Source organism: Lepidochelys olivacea (assembly GCF_965140295.1).
Source record: "Lepidochelys olivacea isolate rLepOli2 genome assembly, chromosome: 1".
Classification (NCBI taxonomy): domain Eukaryota; kingdom Metazoa; phylum Chordata; order Testudines; family Cheloniidae; genus Lepidochelys; species Lepidochelys olivacea.
Window position 1 is genome coordinate 37,995,454 of NC_140411.1, and position 23,745 is coordinate 38,019,198.

General features: G+C 40.3%; 1 protein-coding gene across 1 annotated transcript in view; it reads right to left on the minus strand.

The window, feature by feature from the left end:
- Positions 1-23,745, minus strand: part of CWF19L2 (CWF19 like cell cycle control factor 2) — a 165,695-nt gene that overhangs the window by 66,466 nt on the left and 75,484 nt on the right. The window contains exons 11-12 of the mRNA XM_084616751.1: positions 10,894-11,019; positions 9,346-9,483 (exon numbers count right to left, since the gene is read on the minus strand). Of these exons, the coding sequence (XP_084472877.1) occupies positions 9,346-9,483; positions 10,894-11,019 (264 nt within the window). The remainder of the gene's footprint in view (positions 1-9,345; positions 9,484-10,893; positions 11,020-23,745) is intronic.

The window sequence follows — 23,745 nt, forward strand, 5'->3', positions numbered from 1 at the left end:
GTGTGTGCGCGTGTGTGTGTGTGTGGGGTAAAATTGATATTTACAGATAAAAATATAATCGTTCCAAGTCTAACTATATCAAAATACATATTTGGAAGGGGCTGAAGTAAGGTTGCAGCTGGCAACCTTAATTCTGGCATTTCCTAAATTTTGTGTGCTTGACTTTGCAACCTTTATAAGATCCTTTTACTTTAGTTTTTCATATGCAGTTTTCTAGTTTATCTTTTTAAAGTGAAAGTAAAAACCACATTCTGTTATGTCCAACTGTAATGTTATGTGATCTCTCCCCAACGTCCAATATACGTGAACCCTGGACCTTCAGTATTGCAGCACGGACCTCTACTATTTGAGCAGAAGGACTAACTGCAATTGCTGGCAACAGGAATAGGTCTTTATCCTTTGTGGACCAGCTAGAAGAACATTCAGTGAAATATAAAAAATAATTAGGAAGGCCACAAAATAATTTGGAGAACAGCTAGCCAACGACTCAAAAAGTAACAGCAAATTATTATTTTTTTTAAATACATCAGAAACAAGAAGCCTGCTAAACAACCAGTGAGGCCATTGGATGATCGAGGTGCTGAAGGAACTCAAATGTGAAATTGCAGAACTACTAGTTGTGGTATGTAACCTAACATTTAAATCAGCCACTGCTCCAGATGACTAGAGGATACCCAATGTGACACCAATTTTTAAAAAACGTTCCATAGCCGATCCTGGCAATTACAGGCCAGTAAGCTTAACTTCAGTGCCAGGCAAACTGGTTGAAACTATAGTAAAGAATACAATTATCAGACACAGATAAACATAATTTGTTGGGAAAGAGTCAACATGGTTTTTGTAAAGGGAAATCATGCCTCACTGATCTACTAGAATTCTTTGAGGGGTTCAAGAAGCATGTGGACAAGGGATATAGTCCAGAAGATATAGTGTACACAGATTTTCAGAAAGCCTTTGACAAGGTCCCTCACCAAAGGCTCTTAAGCAAAGTAAGCTGTCATGGGATAAGAGGGAAGGTCCACTCATGGATCAGTGACTGGTTAAAAGATATGAAAACAAAGGGTAGGAACAAATGAATGGTTTTCAGAATGGTGAGAGGTAAATAGTGGTGTCCTCCATGGGTCTGTACTGGGACCAATACTGTTCAACATACTCATAAATGATCTGGAAAAAGGGGTAAGCAGTGAGGTGGCAACATTTGCAGATGATACAAAACTACTCAAGATAGTTAAGTTCAAAGCAGATTGCGAAAGGTTACAAAAGGATCTCACAAAACTGGGCGACTGGGCAACAAAATGACAGATGAAATTCAATGTTCATAAATGCAAAATAAAGCCTATTGGAAAACAATCCCAACTATACATACAAAAATGATGGGGTGTAAATTAGATGTTAATATTTAAGGAACACATCTTGGAGTTGTTGTGGATAGTTCTCTGAAAACATCCATTCAATGTGCAGCGGCCGTCAAAAAAGCTAATCATTAGGAAAGGGATAGATAAAAAGACAGAAAATATCATATTGCCTCTATATAAATCCATGGTATGCCCACATCTTGAATGCTGTCTGCAGATGTGGCCATCCCATCTCAAAAAAGATATACTGGAATTGGAAAAGGTACAGAAAAGGGCAGCCAAAAATGATTAGGGCTATAAAACAGCTTCCATATGAGGAGAGATTAATAAGATTGGGACTTTTCAGCTTCGAAAAGAGAAGACTGGGGGGGGGAGGGGGAGACATGATAGAGGTCTATAAAATCATGACTGGTGTGGAGAAGGTAAATAAGGAAGTGTTATTTACTCCTTCTCATAACACAAGAACTAGGGGTCACCAAATGAAATTAATAAGCAGCAGGTTTAAAACAAACAAAAGGAAATATTTCTTCACACAACACACAGTCAACCTGTGGAACACTTTGCCAGAGAATGTTGTGAAGGCCAAGACGATAACAGGGTTCAAAAAAGAACTAAATAAGTTCATGGAGGATAGGTCCATCAAGGGCTATTAGCCAGAATGGGCAGGGGTGCAAAACCATTCTTTGAAGTGTCCCTAGCCTATGTTGCCAGAAACTGGGAATGGCTGACAGGGTATAGATCACTTGATGATTACGTGTTCTGTTCATTCCCTCTGAAACATCTGGCATTGGCCACTGTCGGAAGACAGCATATTAACCTCGATGAATCATTGGTCTGACCCAGTATGGCCGTTCTTATGAGTATGCTTAACACAGTGGGCTATATATATATATAGAGGAGACAGCATAAGCAAACACACTGATTCGGCAGATTCTTTCTGACAGGTAGTGTGGCTAAGCAGAATGAGACTCGGGCCTGTCATACTGGGCTCTATTCACAGAATATGTAATCTCTCCATGGGATGTAAGGGTTTGCTCAATAAATAGGAAGAGGTAGGCAAACTTAATATAGGGACTGCTCCTGTACTCCCGGTATGTGTGTGGGTATATTATATAATGCCTATGTATTATAAATTACGCATATTTTAACATTATCTCGGCTGCGAGGGATAATTTATTTTATACCAATAGCCATGCCTAAGGAATGACAGACACTCGACAGCAGCAGTTCAGCCTGATAAGATGAATGAGACTACTCAGAAGAGTATAAGGGATGTTTTCTCCCCATTCTAGGAAGAATATCATTTTTAGACTTTCAGCAATTTCCTTCTGCTCCTCTTCTTGAGAATGACAGATTTCATTTGAGAGAGAAATGGAAAATATATCCACTAAAAGGAAGCACAAAAGAGAAAGTAATTTTTAAATGTCAATTTTGTGCAGTATATTAACAACTAAACCTGACAACGGGGGTTTAGCTGCTAAATTTAAAATCCTGCAGGACAAAAAAGAAATGCACTCTGCTGCATCCATTTACAATTGCTACCTTTGCTTTCCAAAGCTTCACCGACAGAGCTCCCACACTGCAACACAAGATATTCTAAAAGGTCTACATCATCTTGATCTTTAACTGTTTGTTCATGTTTCAAGCGATGCGAAGTACACAAAGACTGCAGCACTCAGTACATCCACAAGCACATCCAAACTTTCAAACTGTTCCCAAAGCCAATATACTAGCATGGCTATTGAAATAGCTGTGAACTGGACGGCATTCTACAAAATGGCATCCAAATTTAAAGGCACTTTAATGTCAGTTCTTTAATATCGAAGCTCAGGCACACTCCCTCCAGTTCCTTTAGCGACAATATAAATTAGGTGTCATCTACATTTTGGGCAACTGAGAGCCAGACCCAATGTTGTAGAATATGAAGCAGAATACAACCTCATCTTTAAACAGGAGTTGTAGCCAATGGAATGTATAAGTCCCAGCGTACAACGTTCTATCACATTGAAACACTTCTCTTTTTCTACAAAACCTAGCAAAGAGCAATGTGTAGGTTTCAAGAGAGTCACCCTGCTAACAGGCTCATGATGCAAGGCATGTTTGCTTAGGAGCATAAAAGAGAGATCAGCCAGGGTCTGAGCCAAAAAGTCTGTTGAAGTCAATGGGAGTCTGTCTATTTCAATAGACTTTGGATCATACCCTCACAGAAGAAATGTAGGAAGATGATTAAAAGAGAGGAGACATAGTAAGTCCAGATTTTTATAGTATCATATAATCGTAGAAGTGTAGGACTGGAAGGGACCTCAAGAGGTCATCTAGTCCAGACCCCTGCACTCATAACAGAACTAAATTATTATCTAGACCATCCCTGACAGGTGTTTGTCTAACCTACCCTTAAAAATCTCCAATGATGCAGATTCCAAAACCTCTCTAGGCATATAGCTTATGTGTATAGCTTATTAGAAAGTTTAATGCCAAAAACGTTAAAGTAAAACACACTCCAACCATTGGTGTAGTTTGACTTCTATATTTGGAGGGACAGAGGCAACGCATGGAGGGAGGGCTCACAGGGTCACATTCTTCCCAGAGGCAATGCATGTAGAGGGCACAGAGTAACATGTTCCCCCCCCAGAAGTGACGGTTGCAGGGGCTCATGGGGTCATGAGATGCTCCCCAAGGCACTTGTTTTCCACTGTCCTGGCACTCCTGGCTCTGCGGCTGCTCCTGAGGAGCCAGGGAAGCAGTGAGCGAGCGCCTTGGGGAGCCTCTCATGGCAGCCAGCCTCCGTGGGCAGGGGCCAGCTCCAGGGGGCATCCCTGACAGCAGGCTCCTTCGGGGAAAGGCAAGAGCACATTAGGGGCACAGCTCGGAGCTGTGCTGCCCACCCTGTCTGGAGAGCGCCCAGGCATGAAGAAGCAATCCAGCTCAGGTCCCACAGCTTGAAGAACTAGGGACCTGAGCGGGCCAGGTGGCTCCCACCAGCTTCCAATCTGCCAGCTTCTGGCAGGAGGCAATAGTTTTCAAACTGTGTGGAGCCTCCCCCTATGGAAGCATGCCATGCAGTTTGAAAATTTCCATCCTAAATGGAAGGCAGAAATCTGGAGAGGAATGTAACCCCACATCCACCCACCCCACCCCCCCGCCCATGCACTCTCTCTGGTTTGGGAGGGGGGGGCAACGTCCCACATACTCCGTCCAATCTCCATCCCTGACTCCAATGTTTCCTTTCAGATCTCAAGATAGATCTTTATACAAGGTGGAAAATACTGAGAGGCCCCAGTGGTAAATGGAAGAACACAGAAGTCTAGTATTCTTAAGCATACAAAATGGAATAACCTAGTTTCACAGATTTGGAGTACAATCAGTGGTTTTTTTTAAACCCGTCACAGGAAGTAGAAATAAATATTTTCTTTCATTTTTCTTTTTTAAATATATTTTGTTTTTAAAATGTCAATCTTCCAAAATGCAGGAAATTACAAATACTATTTCAAATTTTAACAGAAAAAGAATGGGAAATTATGGTTTATTTCAATTGAAAACCAGTCAAGTCTCTTTCCTGATAAATCTAAATGCCAACTTGCATGGGAATAGAAGGTTCCTGTAAGACACATCACAATGAAGACTACTTCGGCAGGGATTCCATCAGGTCCAGATACCTTATTGTTCTTCATCTATTTGACGGCTTTCTGTACCTTGACAAATGTTGGAGAGGTCTGAAGTCATCCTTGATAGGATATTGAGGAATTAAGTCAAAGATGCTTTCGCCAACAATGAAGTCATGATTCAGGTGGTCTTTGAAGTATTTCTTTGTGCATTGATTGATTTGCTGTCCCTGAAGAGGTTGGCTCCATCTCTGCACCTAAAGGGGGGTTAGGTACTGGGCTGTAGAGAGGGCTTTGGTTGCATTGAAGAACCCGTGCACTTACTTCATGGGCGTTGGCGAGTTGTTGGATCTCCTTTGCTTTGTTCTCTCACCATTGTTCCTCATTTTGTGGGTTTTCCACTGAACTTCAGTTTTAAGTTGATTGTGAACATACGGTTTCTTTTTGAATTGATGCCATTCAGCCAAGCACAGAAGGCCCTACACTTACGAATCAGTTCTTAGATTTCCTGATCATTCTCGTCAAACCAGTCTTGGTGGTTCCTAGTTGAGAAGCCCAGTGTTCCTTCACACAAAGCATGGATGACCAATCTGAGTGCTTTCCAATGATCTTCAGGGCTTTCCATCTTGGTTTTGGTATTCATCAGTTTCTTTGTAAGGCACTGCTGGAAAAGGTCATGTTTAGTTGAGGCCTTAAGACTCTCAATGTTGATCTTCTGTCTGGCTGATTTCTTCCACATTTTTCATCTTGATGTGAGTTTGATGGAAACGATGGAGCAGATAAGGCAATGGTCTGTCCAACAATCATCTGCACCAGTTAGTACTTTGGTGATGTAAACATCTTCATGATCATGAGCATGGACAATGACACAGACAATCAGATGTCAGTGCTTAGATTGTGGGTGTTCCTTTCTCTCCCCCCCCAAAGAAGACAGAGAAGAACTGGCTCACCAGCTTTATGCCTTAATCCTGAAGATATGGAATTCAGAAGTAATCCCAGCTGATCTTAGGGATGCCATGATCATGAACATCTTCAAGAAAGGAGACAGACTGGACTGTGAAAACTATTGAGAAATCGCCTTGTTGTTCACCTCCAGAAAGATTCTTACCAGAATTCTGCTCAATCAGCTGCTCCCCTTGGCTGAATCCCAGAATTGCAATGTGGATTCAGACCATCTTGGGGTACGATTGACATGATCTTCACTGCCCACCAAATTCAAGAAAAGTGCAGCGAGTAACATCAACCTCTGTATATGGCCTTCATCAACCTCACAAAAACATTCAACTCCATCAATCACCAGGCTCTGTGGAGAATCCTCCTTAATTTCACCAAAATTTGTTGCCATCCTCCAACTCCTCCACAACAACATATTTGTGACAGTGATCAGCAATGAATCTGAAATGGATCCCTTCCTAGTCAAGACAGGAGTCAAGCAAGGCTGTGTCATCGTTCCAACCCTTTTCTCCATCTTCCTTGCTGTCACCCTCCTTCTCGTTGCTGATAAGCTCCTCTCCAGAGTTGACATCCAATACAGAATGGTCGGCAAGCTCTTCAACCTCAATCGTCTCTGATCCAAGATAAAGACTATTACTAAATCATTCATTGAACTCCAACATGTGGATGACTCTTACACATATAAGTAATCCCATGAACAGTAAAATGAGCTATTCACACATAAAGTTAATAACTTTAGTATATGTAAGATTGGGAATAAATATGGATTTAGGAATTTAATTTGAGGCATCCAGGCTTTTAAATTTTGGCCAGCAGTTATAAGTACTCTATAAAAAAAATTCCACTACCAGCTGACAAATACATTAACTGAAATCAGGATAAAAACATACACTAAAAAAATCTACAAGTCAGAGATAAGGTTGTTGTGTTATGATGAAATATGCATTTCTTTAGACTGTGTTTATTACAGTAGATGGGCAATGGAGAGTTTATGATGTCCCTAGCTATCCATTTGCTTACTTTTGTATGCTGGTATTTTGTAAATGATGCAATAGGTAACTACACTTAATCACCAAACTTAAATAGCGTTTGAAACCAAGTTTTTTGTTTTCTGCCCATTGGCTTAACTGCAAGCAGAATCTGGTCTTTATCTTTTGAGTGTGCTGGTCAGAGACCAGAATCAAAATGTTTGTCAGAAGTCATGATAAAACACAGCTGGACAAGAAGACTGGTTTTCTAATGTTTTGATAATCTCTACAGAAAGACTGCCTGACAGCTGGTCTTTCCATATTCTTCCCTTCAGGCAGATGTTATTGCTTTTTAGATTTTTCCAACTGCTCACAAATCTTTTCCAAGTCTTGCCTGAAGGACTCCTCAAAGAAAGGACAACTTTAGTGTTACACTAGAGGGTGTTGCACTTCCCTGCCAGATAAATGACAAAAGTCTTGTGTGTTATGCTGCCCAGTTCCACACTTGCAAGGCTTTCCAACACAGAGTCTCCCTAATCCCACCCTACTAAGTCATGTACAAATCCGTGGTCTAACCATCCAGAATCAAAACCTCCCTTTGAGAACCAGGTCTTTGAAAGCCTACAGAACACCCAAGATCATGCTTAATGATAGAATCTCTGTGAAGAGTAAGCATCCTGAACATGGTATCCCTCTGTATGAGCTCTCCATGCCAGGCAGAAATCATCCTTAGTTTGGCATGTGATAGGTGTTATTCCGCAACACAAACAGCCTAGGCGGTGCAAACTCTTTGAATGGAGTCCAATATTCAAATGCAGTGCATAAGTCTCTGGTTGCTCTCTAATTACTGAGCCCTCAGGATCCACTGAGATTATCTCAGGTTGGAGGTGTGCTCGACATCTATGACATGGTCCCTGTTGGAACATGATAGCAAAGCAAATATTTTTCTCTTTCTTGGACTCTTGTAGAAGAAAAGCAGGCTTTCAGATAAGTCTCAGGTCCAGCAGGGTCGTCCATTTGTCTTGCAGGGGAAAGACTGGCATCTGGGGTAGTTTACCATGAATCTTGAGGTATGGTATCATCCCATCTGAAGGTTAATAAGTACCTAGTACATGAACATCATCACTTCTTTAGTTTTATGTTCTCTTCATTTGTTATAAAACACACACACTTGGTTTTACTAATTGCTATGCACTGAACTGATGATTTTAAAGGTATTTCCACAATGGCTCTCAAATGGCACTAATCCTCCTGATCGGTATGCTAGATAATCAGTTTAGCACATATATCCAGGTTGGCTCCTTGATCCCATACTAATTATTTTACAGGTGTCTACATTGAATTGCACTGGTCAGAATTTCATCAGTATCTCAGACTTGATATTATGGTCACTAGAAACTAGGTACTCTTTAATTTCTGCCTTATTTACTACACCAGGCTCATTTTCCACTATTAGCTCCATGCACCATTACTTTTTTCCACTACTGTTTTCTCACCAATATCTTGTAGCTGAAATTCTACATTAAAAAAAACCCTACACACTAGCCACTATATAATCCTACTTTATCTGCAAAAATCTTTGTTTAACCTCATCATCGTGTTCTAATGGCCTCTATCATCAGTCTACGTTCCCCATTTCTTTTTGTTTTAAAAAAATCCTCAGCTTCAGTTAAAAGGGTCTTTGCTGCGTCAGCCTAAGCACCATTATTTTGCTAGCAATAGTCTGAAACTCATATTTCCGTCCTATTTCCTTTACCTACCCCTTCTGAAAGTGATAATTTGTAAACTCTACACACTAGGAACGTAACATCCTCATCAATGATTTAGCTTAACCAAGCTTTGCCTACTGCACTGCAGGATTGCAATTTATGGGAGTCTCAGAATCCTCTCTCATCAGTTTGTGTGTGTTACCCTGATTTTGTTCCTCATGAAAAGATAGGTCTCCTTCTGTACTCACTGTACTTGACACAAAAGTAAAACACACCTAAATGCATTTGCAGCTATAAGTAAGATTACACTAACATATACCTACCCCAGCAGACATTTGGAACACTATACTAAAACATATTTAAAGCACTAAGGAAGGTAGCATACCGTATTTGAGATAATGCAGAACATCCTTTATATGTGCCTATGTATCTCTAAAAGAAATCTTTTAGAAGCCAAAACAGTCACCCTTCAGGACATGTGTACATGCCAAAATAAGTCTCATTTGAGATATCAGGGTGCAAAGAAAGCATCTTTACAAAATTTTTAATACATGAAAAAAATTAATTCTTTCAAACAGATGAACTAACTTTTACCCAACTTTCAAAAAACAAAACAAAACAATCCACATCCAGGCTAACAACAAGAATAGGAAGATTAATCCCAAACAGTGATTTTTTAAAGAAATTTGAAAGTAAGGGTTTAAGATTGAAATAGCATTTCCATTGTAAGTACAAATTCATTCATACTATGCCTTACCTTTGATGCCATTCGCATGAATAGTGAGTTTTGATCCTCTGCTGTTCTCATCTTTTCATTTTTGACCAAATCCTTCAGGCTCAGATCATCATCATCCTGAAAATACCTGACTCTTTCTTTATCTATGTGAGTAGCACCCTGAAAACGGAAAGATTGAAAATGAATATTAATCTGACTTCACTGCGACCAGGATTTCACTAAAGGGGTTTAAAGAGTTCAAGTGTTCACTCCCAGGGAACTTTATGACCACCTGTGCCAGAAACAACAGTGGTCTCGTGGGGAATTCATGCAAAGCTGATGTCTCTGCTGTGGGATGTTTCCATAGCTGGTGAAGCTCCATCCTAGTTCATAGTAGATGTTTGTCCACACCATCCTGGTTTGTACAATCGGTGGTGTCTCTTCAGAAAAGGCTCAGGACTGAACACTGCAGGTGGGCACTGACATAAGTGGTGATGAATTGTTATCCATTCTGGAAAAAACACCTTTCTTCACACCCGTTTGTCAAGTTGATCTGTCTTACTAACCAAGGAATTACTTAATATAGATGTGAACCCCCTGCTGCTCTCAGAAGCTCAAAACCCAAACTCAGAATCCTTCTGTGGCTATTGAATGGACTTTTACTAAAATGTCCCAGCCTGCAAGAATTAATGTTAAAAGTTATAGGCATTTTTTGAAAGAGTAAAATGGAACTAAGTAGAAAACAGGACCCCTTGTTGCAATGAATATGACCTAGAGGAATAAATATACACAGAGCCAGTATTATCACTTAATATTTACAATATAATAGCACCCAGACTGAACTAGGCATTGTACAGTGCTATAAATAGACATGGCCGCTTCCCCAAAATGTACATAGGCCAATATTTTGCTCTACTGAAGAGGATGAAGTTCCCTCTATTTATGTCTTTATTATTATTCACTGTTTTGCTTCACATAACTACAAAATAGAACAAATAGCTTCTAGGGCCTAGACAAGTTATCATCAAGATATTTGGCTGGGTGTGAAAAAAAATCATAGAATATCAGGGTTGGAAGGGACCTAAGGAGGTCATCTAGTCCAATCCTCTGCTCAAACCCCAGGACCAATCCCCAATTTTTACCCCAGATCCCTAAATGGCCCCCTCAAGGATTGAGCTCACAACCCTGGGTTTAGCAGGCCAATGCTCAAACCACTGAGCTATCCCTCCCCCCCAAAAAAGATGCTCTACTAATCTTTTTTGATTTAATATATATATTTACATGATTTAGAAGTAGTGTATTTTATTTGGCTAAGACATATTAATACCTTGAAAAGATTTAAAACATTTGGTTGGCTTTATATTTAAATAAATTCCCCAAGAAAACTCTAAGGGACAACACCACAACTTTAAAATAAAAAGTTACCTCTTTGCACCATCTAGTTCTTGCCATTATATGGAAAATTAACTTATTTTCCCAGCTACCTACCTACTCTTTCAACAAACACATACACCACTTATGCCCTCAAATAGTAAATTTACAAAGTAGTCAAAGAATTACATTCTAATAAAGATGTTATATAAAGTGTACCATCTGTCTCTTTCTTCTTCCTCCTTTCGGCTCCAGCGGTTCTGCCATTGTGTTCACAGGCCATGCTCTTCCAGATTGATCTGTTCTGACAAGGATCACTTCATGGTCTTCTTGCAAGCTTGCAGCCTATATCAGGTTTTAAAATAGGTTTTTAAAAATATGGTATAGGAATGGTAAAACAAAGCAAAAAAATGGCGAGAGCAAATAAACCATTAAAATTCTGAAGACTTAAGCATGTAACAGCTAAAATCTATTATTTATTACTACTTGTTTAAAAATAATTTTGGAATAATATATAGTATACAGTTCCTCTATCCTATACTCGAACAGGAACAAAGATTGACAAAATACTGCATCAGTGAAAAGAAGTGTTTTTATAACCGAATCCAATGTAAAAAAAACCCTATTAAAAAGACTAGAGATGTAACCGTGATGAATTATCCAGAAAAATGATTATCTTAGTACTTTAACAGTCTTTCAAACTAAATACAAAAAACAACAAAATACGTGTTTGCTAAAAGCCATCTTAAAAATTGTAAGATTCAGTAGCACATGTACTATTCCTGATGCTGCTGTGCCTTACTCATAGTTTATACAGTTTTATACACTTCTTTAGGTCAAAAGGATTTCAATTCAATTGTGTTAATTTTACAAGCCAAAATAAAAATATACTAAAGATCATTACCATCTGATAGATGCTTGGTTACACAGCAAATTTCTTTCTTTATAGTTATGTTTGTCAGTAAAGATCTGTTGCTTTCACCACAATATGAGACTTGGAATTATTTGAATCTTGGCTATGTGGTCTAAAGCAGTGGTTCTCAAAGCCGGTCCGCCGCTTGTTCAGGGAAAGCCCCTGGCGGGCCAGACCGGTTTATCTATCTGCTGCGTCAGCAGGTTCAGCCGATTGCAGCTCCCACTGGCCGCCGATCGCGGCTCCAGGCCAAATGGGGCTGTGGGAAAGGCGGCCAGCACGTTCCTTGGCATGCACTGCTTCCCACAGCCCCCATTGGCCTGGAGCAGCGAACCACGATCAGCCAAGTGGTTGGCCAAACCTGCGGACACAGCAAGTAAACAAACTGGTCTGGCCCGCCAGGGGCTTTCCCTGAACAAGCGGCGGACCGGCTTTGAGAACCACTGATCTACAGCATTCATAAGAAATGAATCCAGCCCAACATAGACATTTTTTTGTTTATCTAGGCCAATCTATGTTGTAAATAAGTTACGGGGCAGGAAAAATCATGACTGAATCATCAGGTGGTTTATCTGCTGAAATATTATGGTGATAGGACCTGGAATGAACCCTACGACAGGTAACAAGATTTAAATTGCACTTGGGATGGCAGAAGGATTCCATTCCTCCACCCTCAAGGAAAAAGATTTAATTTATGGTTGGTTTACTCTTCTGCATAGCTTTTGGAATCACAAGCAGCATGGCTTCCAAACCCCATCCAGCAATGTTTGGAAGTACAGCCTCCTTCTTAGATTGTTGATGGCAGAGGGATTTCATTTCATGCCATACCAACATTAAAGCTCAGATTATCATCCATGAAGTGGACTTCTAGAACAAAGTGCAGAAATTTGCAACTTTTTTAGGCAACTATATTAGTTTACCAAACCAAAGTTCCCATGAAAGTCAAGGCCAAATCTCCTAACAAATAGAGCAGGACTTTATCCCAAGACTTCAGCTATATCCACTACTTCCTGTCACCTACCATGCAATTGTGCAGGTCACAATATGTATGAGTGAGTGGGAGGCAGTTTCCAAAGGGGTCACTAAAACACACCTTTCTCTGGGAGAGAATAGAAGGCAACTGAGAAGTCATGAACAGAATTTAGTGAGTAGTATAATCCTGAAAATGAGAAGATACATGTCTCTCTCAGATCATTAATCATATTCCTGTAGGGGCTTCTGTTATTTTTGCACTTCCTCTCCCCCATCCCTCAAACTGTGGCTCTACTCTGAGAAAACAACTTTTGAAAAATATCACTATAAAAATAGGGAGCAAGGTAGGTGAGGTAATATCTTAAGTTGGTCCAATAAAAGATGTTACCTCACCCACCCTGTCTCTCCAATATCCTGGAACCAACACCGCTACAACTGAAAAAAACCCCTGCAAACTGAAAAAAAAAAAAAAAAAAAGGCACATTTATGTTGTCACAATGGATTTTCAATTCATATCAAATTTGCTTAATTTCACCAAAAAATTCAAACTGTCAGCCTTGCAAAATTATTGTGGAGTTTGAACCTCAAGTTCTGTACTTTCTGGCCTGTGTATCACCAAAAATAAGAACTTTCTGGGAAATATTGTATATCTTGGCCTTAAAACAATGCTTTATATAGGAGATTAATTTACTGTTTTTAAAGTAATTTTCTACTCTTCAGTGTTTTATATTGGTTTATATCATTTTAGAGACAAAGTAGCCTTTAAGCAGAACGATATACTGTATTAGCTGCATAGATCCTAAAATAATGTTAAAATTAATAGTATTGTGGTAAAATCCCCTGCACTGCCTTGAAATCTCAAGCTTGGGGTTTTGCTTTGTTTTTTATCATCAAGTATTTTTTTATCAGTAAGAAATCCTGTGTTTCGAGCAAAATGAGCAGTTTGTGTCCTGATATTTTGCAGTTCAACAAAGCTCGAAACTGATTATATTTTTAAAGTGATACGGATGCACTTATATGGATGCACGATCTTACTAGCTATTTAATTATCATCATCATCTGACAAAACATGGAGAAAACAACATTATACAATACTGTGAAAGCAATGGCATGATGTTTTATCTACCCTGACATACATCAAATATCCTTACAGGTGATACAAATGTTTATGGATTAGGACAGTCTAACTGCTGTGCATGGCTATTCAACAAAATATCTGCTTCTTTAATTTGTTATACTGTACATCTGTTATTTAAACTAAAATGAAGACTAAAGGAACCCCTCTTACATGGTCATCTTTTACCTTAGTTTTCTCCAACATGATACAACTATTCTATAATAATTAATACTGTTAAATCCTTGTGTCCCAGGACACACGCCAATATATTACAGAACTGGAAACTAGTTTGGGCTTTCCCAGTTTTTTCACCTTCTTTTGACACATCGGGGAGAAGCAGGAAGCCAGGCTAGACTGACTACTGGTCTGAAATGGCATGGCAATTTGTGGAAATGAGGCTAAAAAAATGTGAAATAAGGAATACTGAATATCTATTCTGTGTTCTGCCTCTAACCCCTGCTGCAGTGACATGGAACGTCTAGATTTTAATGGTAGAAAGATCTCATTTAGCAACATTATATCACAACAGCATTACTAAAATCTGTTTCACTAAAAAATTGAACATTTTTCATTCACATGTGTGAGTGAATCTAGTATTAATAAAACGGAGATTAAGAGCAGTGGCTGGATTCCAACAGATCTAGGCTGTAAAAACCTTCCACATTCACCTGAATAAATATGACTAACTTGATACCGTAGATTCAAATATTCAGATTCAGAGGATGGGAGGTCCTGACATTGAATTAATCAAACATCTGAATTCAAATGTTCAACTATTTATACCAAAGCCCTCCCATGACGATCCCATGAACCACAACAAACTTTTTCTTTTGGCTTTAGGGTATAGAGAGCTGTTTACCTAAGGACTTTCTCTTTATTTAAGAGCTTACCCCCCCCCACACACACACACACACACTTGCCAACATACCGTAAAAAAAAAAAAAAAAAGGTGCAAAGAGCATACATTTGCATTCAGGTGATATTTTAAATGAAATATCTCAATATTGAGGTAACAGTTGGATTTTCGAATCCCAATACCCTGGACCTCATCTCCCTACACTTCTTTCTCCCCTATTGCTCAACTGAAGAACTCAGGAAGTTTCTCCTTGCATTTGATGTCTTTGGAGCAAAGAAAAGGTAGTGACGCTCCTTTGTCTGGCAGGAGCTCCACACCACTCTCCAGTACTTCAGAGGGTGCCAGGCTGCTCCTACCACACACCCAGTAACCAACTTCAGGAGCCTGCTTTGTGTGGCCACACAAGATGATCTCCCCCTCCACAATTAGCTATAAGTCTTCAAGGGGTCCTGAAGGCAGCCTCACCCCATACCAGAACAACATGAGCTGGAAATGGTCTTGACCCATCACTGCTGGTGGCAGCATCAAAGACTATCCAGGATTCAAAGAAAAGGTTCTTTATGAGCAGCTAGGGAAACCTCAGAGTGGTCCCTACCTACATCTCTACTGCTAAGTCGACCAACTCCAGCCTCAATGAGAAAGGAACTGGAGGCAAAAGCAACGTTGAGGGATGGATAAAAGTTTTGTGGGGAGAATGGGATGGAAGGAGAAGGAAAGAAACTAGGCTCCCACCCAACACTGGGGTGAGGCAGGGAGTGCCTTCATATAATTTGGAGTAATGAGTAGAGAAAGCCCTTATCTTTTGTGGTCTGCCCAGGAAGACCCTATAGAAGATGCTAGCTGTGATAGCTACACCCCTTCTGTAGTTACCTTAGGGTGGAAAAGAGGGATGGGCAATGCTGTTGTGAGCTGGCTGAATGCTGGTCCCTGCAGAGGAGAGATTTACATCTGCAGAGATCACTCTTGAGTCAAAAATAGCCAGACTGTAGGGATGGGCAGAGAGCTATACTCCCATTGGTCCGTGCCATTTTGAAACAGATATACAATCCCTGACATTGTTTATGTCATAGCGAGAGGGATCTGTAACTTCAACACTACTGGCAGTGCTGGTTGTCCTTTATTGGAAGTACGGGGTGATGACTGCCAAAGACCCTGCTCTTCAATTCATGTTGTTTGGTGAAAAGTCAGTAACTAGTAAGATCACTATTATCTATGATATGACGACAGATGAGGTCCCTCAATTTTCTTATGCATCAGGAACCATGTCAGATAGTACAGTAGGTCCCTTATTATACTAGATGTCTCCAGGCAGGTACTCTCTTCAGAATAAGCCAAGGGAGCACTGGTGAGGTAGTGCGGCCATGCTGTTTGCATCTCCCCTCAGAGGAAAGAGGCCTCCCATCACAAAATGAGATTTGGTAGTGTGTGTCCATCTCCCAGGAGTGTCTTGGGATGTTGAAAATGGCTGTCAAAAGTGTCTTTTCCAGAAACCCTCAACTGAGGTTTAAAATGGTTTGGCTGCTCATATAGACAGTACCACTAGAGGGTGATGGACTCCCTGCTCCACACAAGTTGCCAAACCTTTTTCAATCCCAGAAGAGAGGCTAAAATGGATCCACTCCATTTTAGCATGCATCTTTGCTTCTTTTTCTCCATCCTTTCCTCTAAGTACATTCAGGCTGTACATGTTTTAAACTAGTTGGTAGAGAGCTGGAATTATTCTCAGAGAATGTATTTTACATAACTTTATGAAAGGTATAAGGGCAGATACAGTATTAGCTTCTTGCTTACTAACTGGGAAAAAAACCTCAAGTTAAGTGATTAAATTAGACCTACTAAGGCAGACATCACTAAATTGGATATGAAGACAGACATTGTCAAATTATATAAACAGCTTTATTAATCTCAATCTGAGGCTATTTTCAGCCAAATAATTGATGTGTCTGCCTTACATCTGCTGTCCCTGCCTCATAATAAGAGGCTGTCCCTGTAAGCGCCAATAAATTCTGAAAATTCTGTAATTATAAAAGCATGCTGACTCCAATGGCTTAATTATATTTTTTTTCAAGGAAACGGACACAGGAACATAGAAGTTATGGATTAAAAATACCATAGGTCTCCTTCCCTTCCTCTGTCATACCATAAAGTCCCATTGTCCTCCCATTCTGCAGAGTAAACAAGTTTGTCTGAGATGTTGGCCTGGCTCCAATAGGCATTAATCTCTTTTTTTAAAAAATCTGTATATCTTTAGTTTGAGAAGCATATTCTTATATTGCATACCTCTCACAATCTAAATCAAACCTGCAGCCATCTTCTGGGCTATTTCCAACTCTTGGATATCCTCCTAAAGTTGGTGATCAACTCTGCACTTTACAGGCCTGATACTATGAAGTGCTGAGCCCCTATTACGAAGGGGAGAGCACCATTACTATCATCAGAGCAATCAACACTCCGCAGGATCAGCAACTAAGTAGGACTTTGCAAAAAGTGTGGTAGAGTAGAAACACGAACTCAGTCATGTTTGGAACTCATTCCTAAGGCTGCGAGTTTGTCACAGAAGACACGGATTCAGTGACTTTCTGTGACCTCTGCAAATTCTGCAGTGGCCGGTGTGCCTTGCTCAGGGGCAACTCAGGCAGCCCCTGCACCAGTCACACCGGCCACTGCTGCCGCAGTCTCGGCCACTACTTCCCCGCCCCCTCCCAGCAGAGTTTGGGTACGGGAGGGGGTAGGGGGTTGGGGCACGGGACACGGTGAAGCGGGCTCCAGGCAGCACTTACCTGGGGGGCTCCCCAGAAGCGGCAACATCCCCCTCGCTCAATTCCTAGCTGGAGGCGTGGCCAGGAAGCTCTGCGCGCTGCCTCTGCTGCAAGCACTGCCCCCACCGCTCCTATTGACGGTGGTTCCCGGCCAATGGGAGCTGCGTAGCTGGTGCTCTGGGTGGAGGCAGTCCACAGAGCTGCCTGGCCATGCCTCCTCCTAGGAACTGAGCAAGGGGAATGTCGCTGCTTCCGGGGAGCCCCCCAGATAAGCGCCGCACAGAGCCCGTCTCACCCCGCCCCGTGCCCCAACCCCCTACCCCCTCCCACACCCAAACTCTGCTGCTGCTGCTGGGGGGAGGCGCGGAGCCAGGTAGGGAGCCTGATGGCCCCACCAACACCCCTCCCCCCCATCACCAGTGGGAGTCCCAGGCTGCATGCCATCACCTGCCCCCACGCCTGCAGCACCTGGGCTGCCCTCCCCCAGCACCCGCGGCACCCCCGGGAAGCCCCACCCAGGTTTTAGTCAGAGGTATATAGTCATGGACCGGTCACAGGCCATGAATTTTTGTTTACTGCTCATGTCCTGTCCGTGACTTTTACTAAAAATACCCGTGACTAAAACATAGTCTTATTCATTCCCATTTCACACAGCTCTTTGCTTTCTTTTTTGCAGCTACAGCTGCACTACACCTCCAACTTTCTGTCACTATCATTGCAACAAAATACATCCAAAACCCTATTTACTGATTTAAATAATAGCATTTCAGAGTTAAATTAATTAGCAACCAACTAAATTAATGAGGGGGAAAGAAATTAAGAGATACAAAGTAGAAAAAATATCGTACGCTTTGACATGAGACTTGGAATAAGATAGCCAATGAGTCAGACTGGTACAGGAATGGCGTTCCAGATGTAGCGGCTGCGGACACCAATCTTGCACGAGCAGAGGTCTCAAACTGGGGGTCATGACCCCTCAGGGGGTCACAAGGTTATTGCGTGGGGGGGGGGGTCACAATCTGTCAGCCTCCACCCCAATCCCTGTTTTTCTGCCAACATTTATAATAGTGTTAAATATAAAAAAAAAAAATTTAATTTATAAGGGGGGGGTCGCTCTCTTCGGCTTGTTGTGTAAAAGGGGTCATCAATACAAAAGTTTGAGAACCACTGAGCAAAGATGAAGAAAAACTACATATGCATTACACAACACAAAAGAAATCATCATGAAGGCCCTAATCCTACAGAGACTTAAGTACTTGTTTAACTTAACACATGAATAAGTCTTTCCAGGATCAGGGCCAAAGAAGAAATTAGAGGTCATCAAAGGTGGCAGCAAAGCCTCTAAGAGACTGAAAGGTTAATTTATTAACAGAAAATGTGGATGTTGTCATTTATTATTGGCCAATTATTTTTGAAAAATCTCATACAAGGAGTAAGGAGCATGGTAACTCTTCAGTGAGATGGTGGTGGGGTGGAAGAAGTGTGAATGTGGTGGGGGAGTCCTGCAGACACTTGGATTTGGGATTTATGCAGTTAATAAGGGATTTCATAGTAGTGCCTTTAAAAAGCCTGACCCCTTCTCCATTGTCTCTCCCTCTGCCCCCTATAGGGACTGTGGAGGTTACTGCTGCACTAGGTTACTATTCCCATGGAGTTTCCACAGCAGGAGATGATGGGAATGAGGACAAGTCTCCAACGTGGATTAAAACCCCTCTCATCTCTACACTGGTGGGCTGGAAGAAAGACAGAAATTTTCTAGGGGGGTAGCTGCATCCTTTCCCCTCCCTGATCTCTAGATTGTACCTTACAATAAGATTCCATATACAAAATGATGATGACTACAACACATTACTACTCAGCAAGATGGCTATCAACAGCAATAGATGTCAAATTTCAACTCTAAACTAAGCCTGTATTTTAAATACATTTTTAGTTTATACTGTAGGTGGCGAGAGTCTTCTCAAAGCATAGTGCTAAATAAAATAAAATTGATACCACCTGTGACTTGCCTTGTTTCAATATACCATACTTATCTGAAGACATCAGAACTCCAATACTTCTTTGTCCACTTTTATAGTGCATTTGTGATTTACTTACTTCAACTTGTAATATTTTCAAAAGTACCCAAACTGGGCTCTAAGCACCTTTGCCAAAAAATTAAAAACACAATCAAATCAAAAGTGAAGCCAACATCAGCTCCTCAACCCCAAGCCAAAAAACTAACCAACCACAACTAAATCAGGTCCAACTAAAACACGTTTCTCTCCCACAAACAACATCACTTATCACTCCACTCTCTCCCAGAGGAATAGGCCTTGCAGTATGGCTGAAGCTTTTAAAAAAAAAAAAAAAATGTAGGGAGCCTAAAATACAAGGGGACCAGTGGGCTCCAAAATGGCAGGCCCTCATGATGGTTTCAATTTGCCTGTTTTTTCTCATTCCTATATTTGATGCAACCCCACAATATGGAAGAAAAACCTCTGAAATTCCTTCTGTTTGAAAGAATTCCTTCTGTTTGAAAGAAACAAAATATTTTAAAAAGGATTCCCTGCCCATTCATATCTATTAGTCTTCTCTGTTATTGCACATGACAATCGCATTTGCTGGCAAGCAAGCTAGTTTCTGCCCTTGGGAGGGTCCATTATCTGACTTCAAATATCTCACATTTGGTGGACTGTTAGCACAACTTTATAACATATCACTAGAGATCTAAAAAGAATACAGTGAAGGGAACAGCAAACATGATTAAAAGTGATGTTTTGGCCATAAGACCTTTTCCAAGCTAAAGGAAGGAAGCAGAACAAATACGTGTCTTTAAACAGTCATTTGCTTACTCGGTTTTGATTGGTTTCAGAGTATGCCAGAGGAATTTTGAAAACCCCACTACTCCTAGTTACATCAGCCTTGGTGCTATATTAAATAATTTACTTCCATCCCTGGTGCTCACACATTTAATTTATAGATTTATGCCTCTTCCCCAACTTCGTTATTGTTTGGTCACATTACATTTATTTAGCTCTTTTAATCTTTCCTCACAATTAACCCCTCCTACTTCCTGATCATTTTTGTCATCCCCTTCTTTGAATTCCTTCCAAATTCCAATATTTTTCTGGTAATAAGGAGACAAGAATTAAACACCATATTGTAGATGTGGTCATACAGGAGCTATATAAAAAGGGACTCCTTGTTCCATGATATAATGGCTTCTGTCCATGGAGCTTTAACTTATTTTGATGCATTATCACATTGCAAACTCATGTCTAATTTGCTAAACAACATCTACCAACACCCCTAGGGGTCTTCAAAATTAATGCTTTATAGGTTGTTCCTGCCAAATTAATCTGTGTTTTGGTTTATTTTGCCCCATATATATCTCCATTAAACAAAGGTGAGCTATTGCTGTTTTACTAATTTTCATCAAGTAATATTAGCCAGTAATATTCTGGTAACTGTGGAATACAACAGACATTTTTGTTACAGTTTTGTAACAAGTTTTTAGTGCAGAAGAACTGAAAATCATACATGCTGATTGAGGAAGTGGTCAATTATTTCCTAACACCTGGTACAAAGTCTCTTCAAGTGAAAACAATTCCCCTCAACCCACCCGTCTGTCAATCAAAAGCAGAGGAACCCTGAATCACAGCTTTTTGTATTTGTAAAACAACTCCTATGTTTCTATAAGTATATTAAGTTTATTACTTGTCTATTTATATACAGCAAAGTCCATTCAAAGATAAAACAACTTTTAGCACCAGTCATACTAAAAATACATTGCACCACTCAGAGATGCTACAAAGATTCTCATGAACTCTTACTAGTTCTAAACAGAAGATACAATAATTAACTTACTGTGTTTTATATAAAGATTTTACTGTGGTGGTACATAGCATACATAGTGTCTTGTCTTTTATTGCTTCTTCTAGGGACCCAGTTGTCAGTGAACTTACATAACTGGCTTTAAACCATGAATGGCCTCTCCTATTATTTTTTATAATATTTATATTGCCAACTGGACTGGGGTCCCATTGTGCTAGGTGCTGCACAAACATTAATCCAACGAGAAACCGCTGAACTGGAATTAATTTGCAAACTGGATACAATTAACTTAGGCTTGAATAAAGACTGGGAGTGGATGTGTAAAACTATTTCTCCTTATTTATTTCCCCTCCTACTGTTCTTGTAGAGTGCTGGAAATGGCCCACCTTGATTATCACTACAAAAGGTTCCTTCCCCCGGTCTCCTGCTGGTAATAGCTCACCTTTCTTGATCACTCGTTACAGTGTGTATGGTAACACCCATTGTTTCATGTTCTCTGTGTATATAAAATCTCCCCACTATATTTTCCACAGTATGCAGCCGATGAAGCGAGCTGTAGCTCACGAAAGCTTATGCTCTAATAAATGTGTTAGTCTCTAAGGTGCCACGAGTACTCCTTTTCTTTTTATAGTAATTACAGTCCCTCTCCCAAAGATCTTATACTTTAAAAGAAATATGTTTAATTAAATTACTAACCTAGAGTAGGATTATGCATTACCACCCACGAAGAAATTATGAGTTCTAGTTCAGTCTAATTTTCTATATAAAACATTTTTTTTCTCACCAGAAAATTACAAAATGCTATACAGCCATTGATGTACAACCTAAATTAGGAAAACAAAGTAGACAGTTTCAAAAGATGGCTCTGATGGGTTCCCCCCCCCATGGTGCCACCTGGAACTGGGGTACCACTGAGCAGCCATGACCCGCCAGCCTGTGCTCCCTTTATACTGTACTACTGTGACCACCCTGCCAAGCCCCCTCTCAGGCTCCAGCCTGCACTTTTACCAGCTCATACACAGATCAGGACTCACCCAGCTGCAGTTACATACAGACTCTGTGATCAGCTCTCCGTGGGCAGGCTTCAGCTAAGGAACTTCCCAGCTACTCAGGTACACACACCCCTTTGGGATATAAACCTGAAATTACACCATCTTGCACTGCACAGAGAACTATACAGCATAAGCTCATGAAATTCACCCTCTCACTCAATGTGGAGAGAAAATATACCACAGCTTTCTGCCCCAAGTTATTACTCCCGCACCCACTGGTTTTAGACAAAGCAAAAACAAATTTTTTAACTACAAAAGATAGATTTTAAGTGATTATAAGGGATAGCAAACAGATCAAAGTAGGGCTGTCAAGCGATTAAAAAAATTAAACACGATTAATCACTCTGTTAAACAATAAGAATACCATTCATTTAAATATTTTTGGATGTTTTCTACATTTTCAACTATATATTGATTTTAATTACAATATAGAATACAAAGTATACAGTGCTCACTTTCTATTTATTTTTGAATACAAATATTTGCACTATAAAAAAAAAGAAATAGTATATTTCAATTCACCTAATACAAGTACTGTAGTGCAATCTCTTTATCATGAAAGTTGAACTTACAAACGTAGAATTGTGTAAAAAAAAACCTACATTCAAAAATAAAACAATGTAAAACTTTAGAGCCTACAAGTCCACTCAGTCCTACTACAGCCAGTCGCTCAGACAAACAAGTTTGGTTACATTTGCAGGAGATAATGCCCACTTCTTGTTTACAAAGTCACCGGCATCACAAGATATTTACATGCCAGATGCGCTAAAGATTCATTTGTCCCTTTATGCTTCAACCACCATTCTAGGGGCCATGTGTCCATTTTGATGATGGGTTCTGCTCAAAAACAATCCAAAGCAGTGCGGCCTGACCCGCATGTTCATTTTCATTATCTGAATCAGATACCACCAGCAGAAAGTTGATTTCCCTTTTTGGTGGTTCAGATTCTGTAGTTTCCACATCGGAGTGTTGTTCTTTTAAGACTTCTGAAAGCATTCTCCATACCTCGTCCCTCTCAGATTTTGGAAGGCACTTCAGATTCTTAAAACTTGGGTCGAGTGCTGTAGCTACCTTTAGAAATCTCACATTGGTACCTTCTTTGTGTTTTGTCAAATTGGCAGTGAAAGTGTTCTTAAACATGAACATGTGCTGTGCTGGGTCATCATCCGAGACTGTTATAACATGAAATATATGGCAGAATGCAGGTAAAACAGAGCAGGGGACATTAAACTCCTCGGGGGAGAATTGTATCACAAATTTAATTAACACATTTTTTTAATGAGAGTCATCAGTATGGAATCATCTCCTCTGGAATGGTGGCCCAAGTATGAAGGCGTATGTTTAGCATAGCTGGCATATAAATACCTTGCAATGCCGGCTACAAAAGTGCCATGCAAATGCCTGTTCTCACTTTCTGGCGACATTGCAAATAAGAAGAGGGCAACATTATCTCCTGTAAATGTAAGCAAACTTGTTTGTTTTAGCAATTGGCTGAACAAGAAGTAGGACTGAGTGGACTTGTAGGCTCTGAAGTTTTAGATTGTTTTGTTTTTGAGTGCAGTTCTGTAACAACAACAAAAATCGAC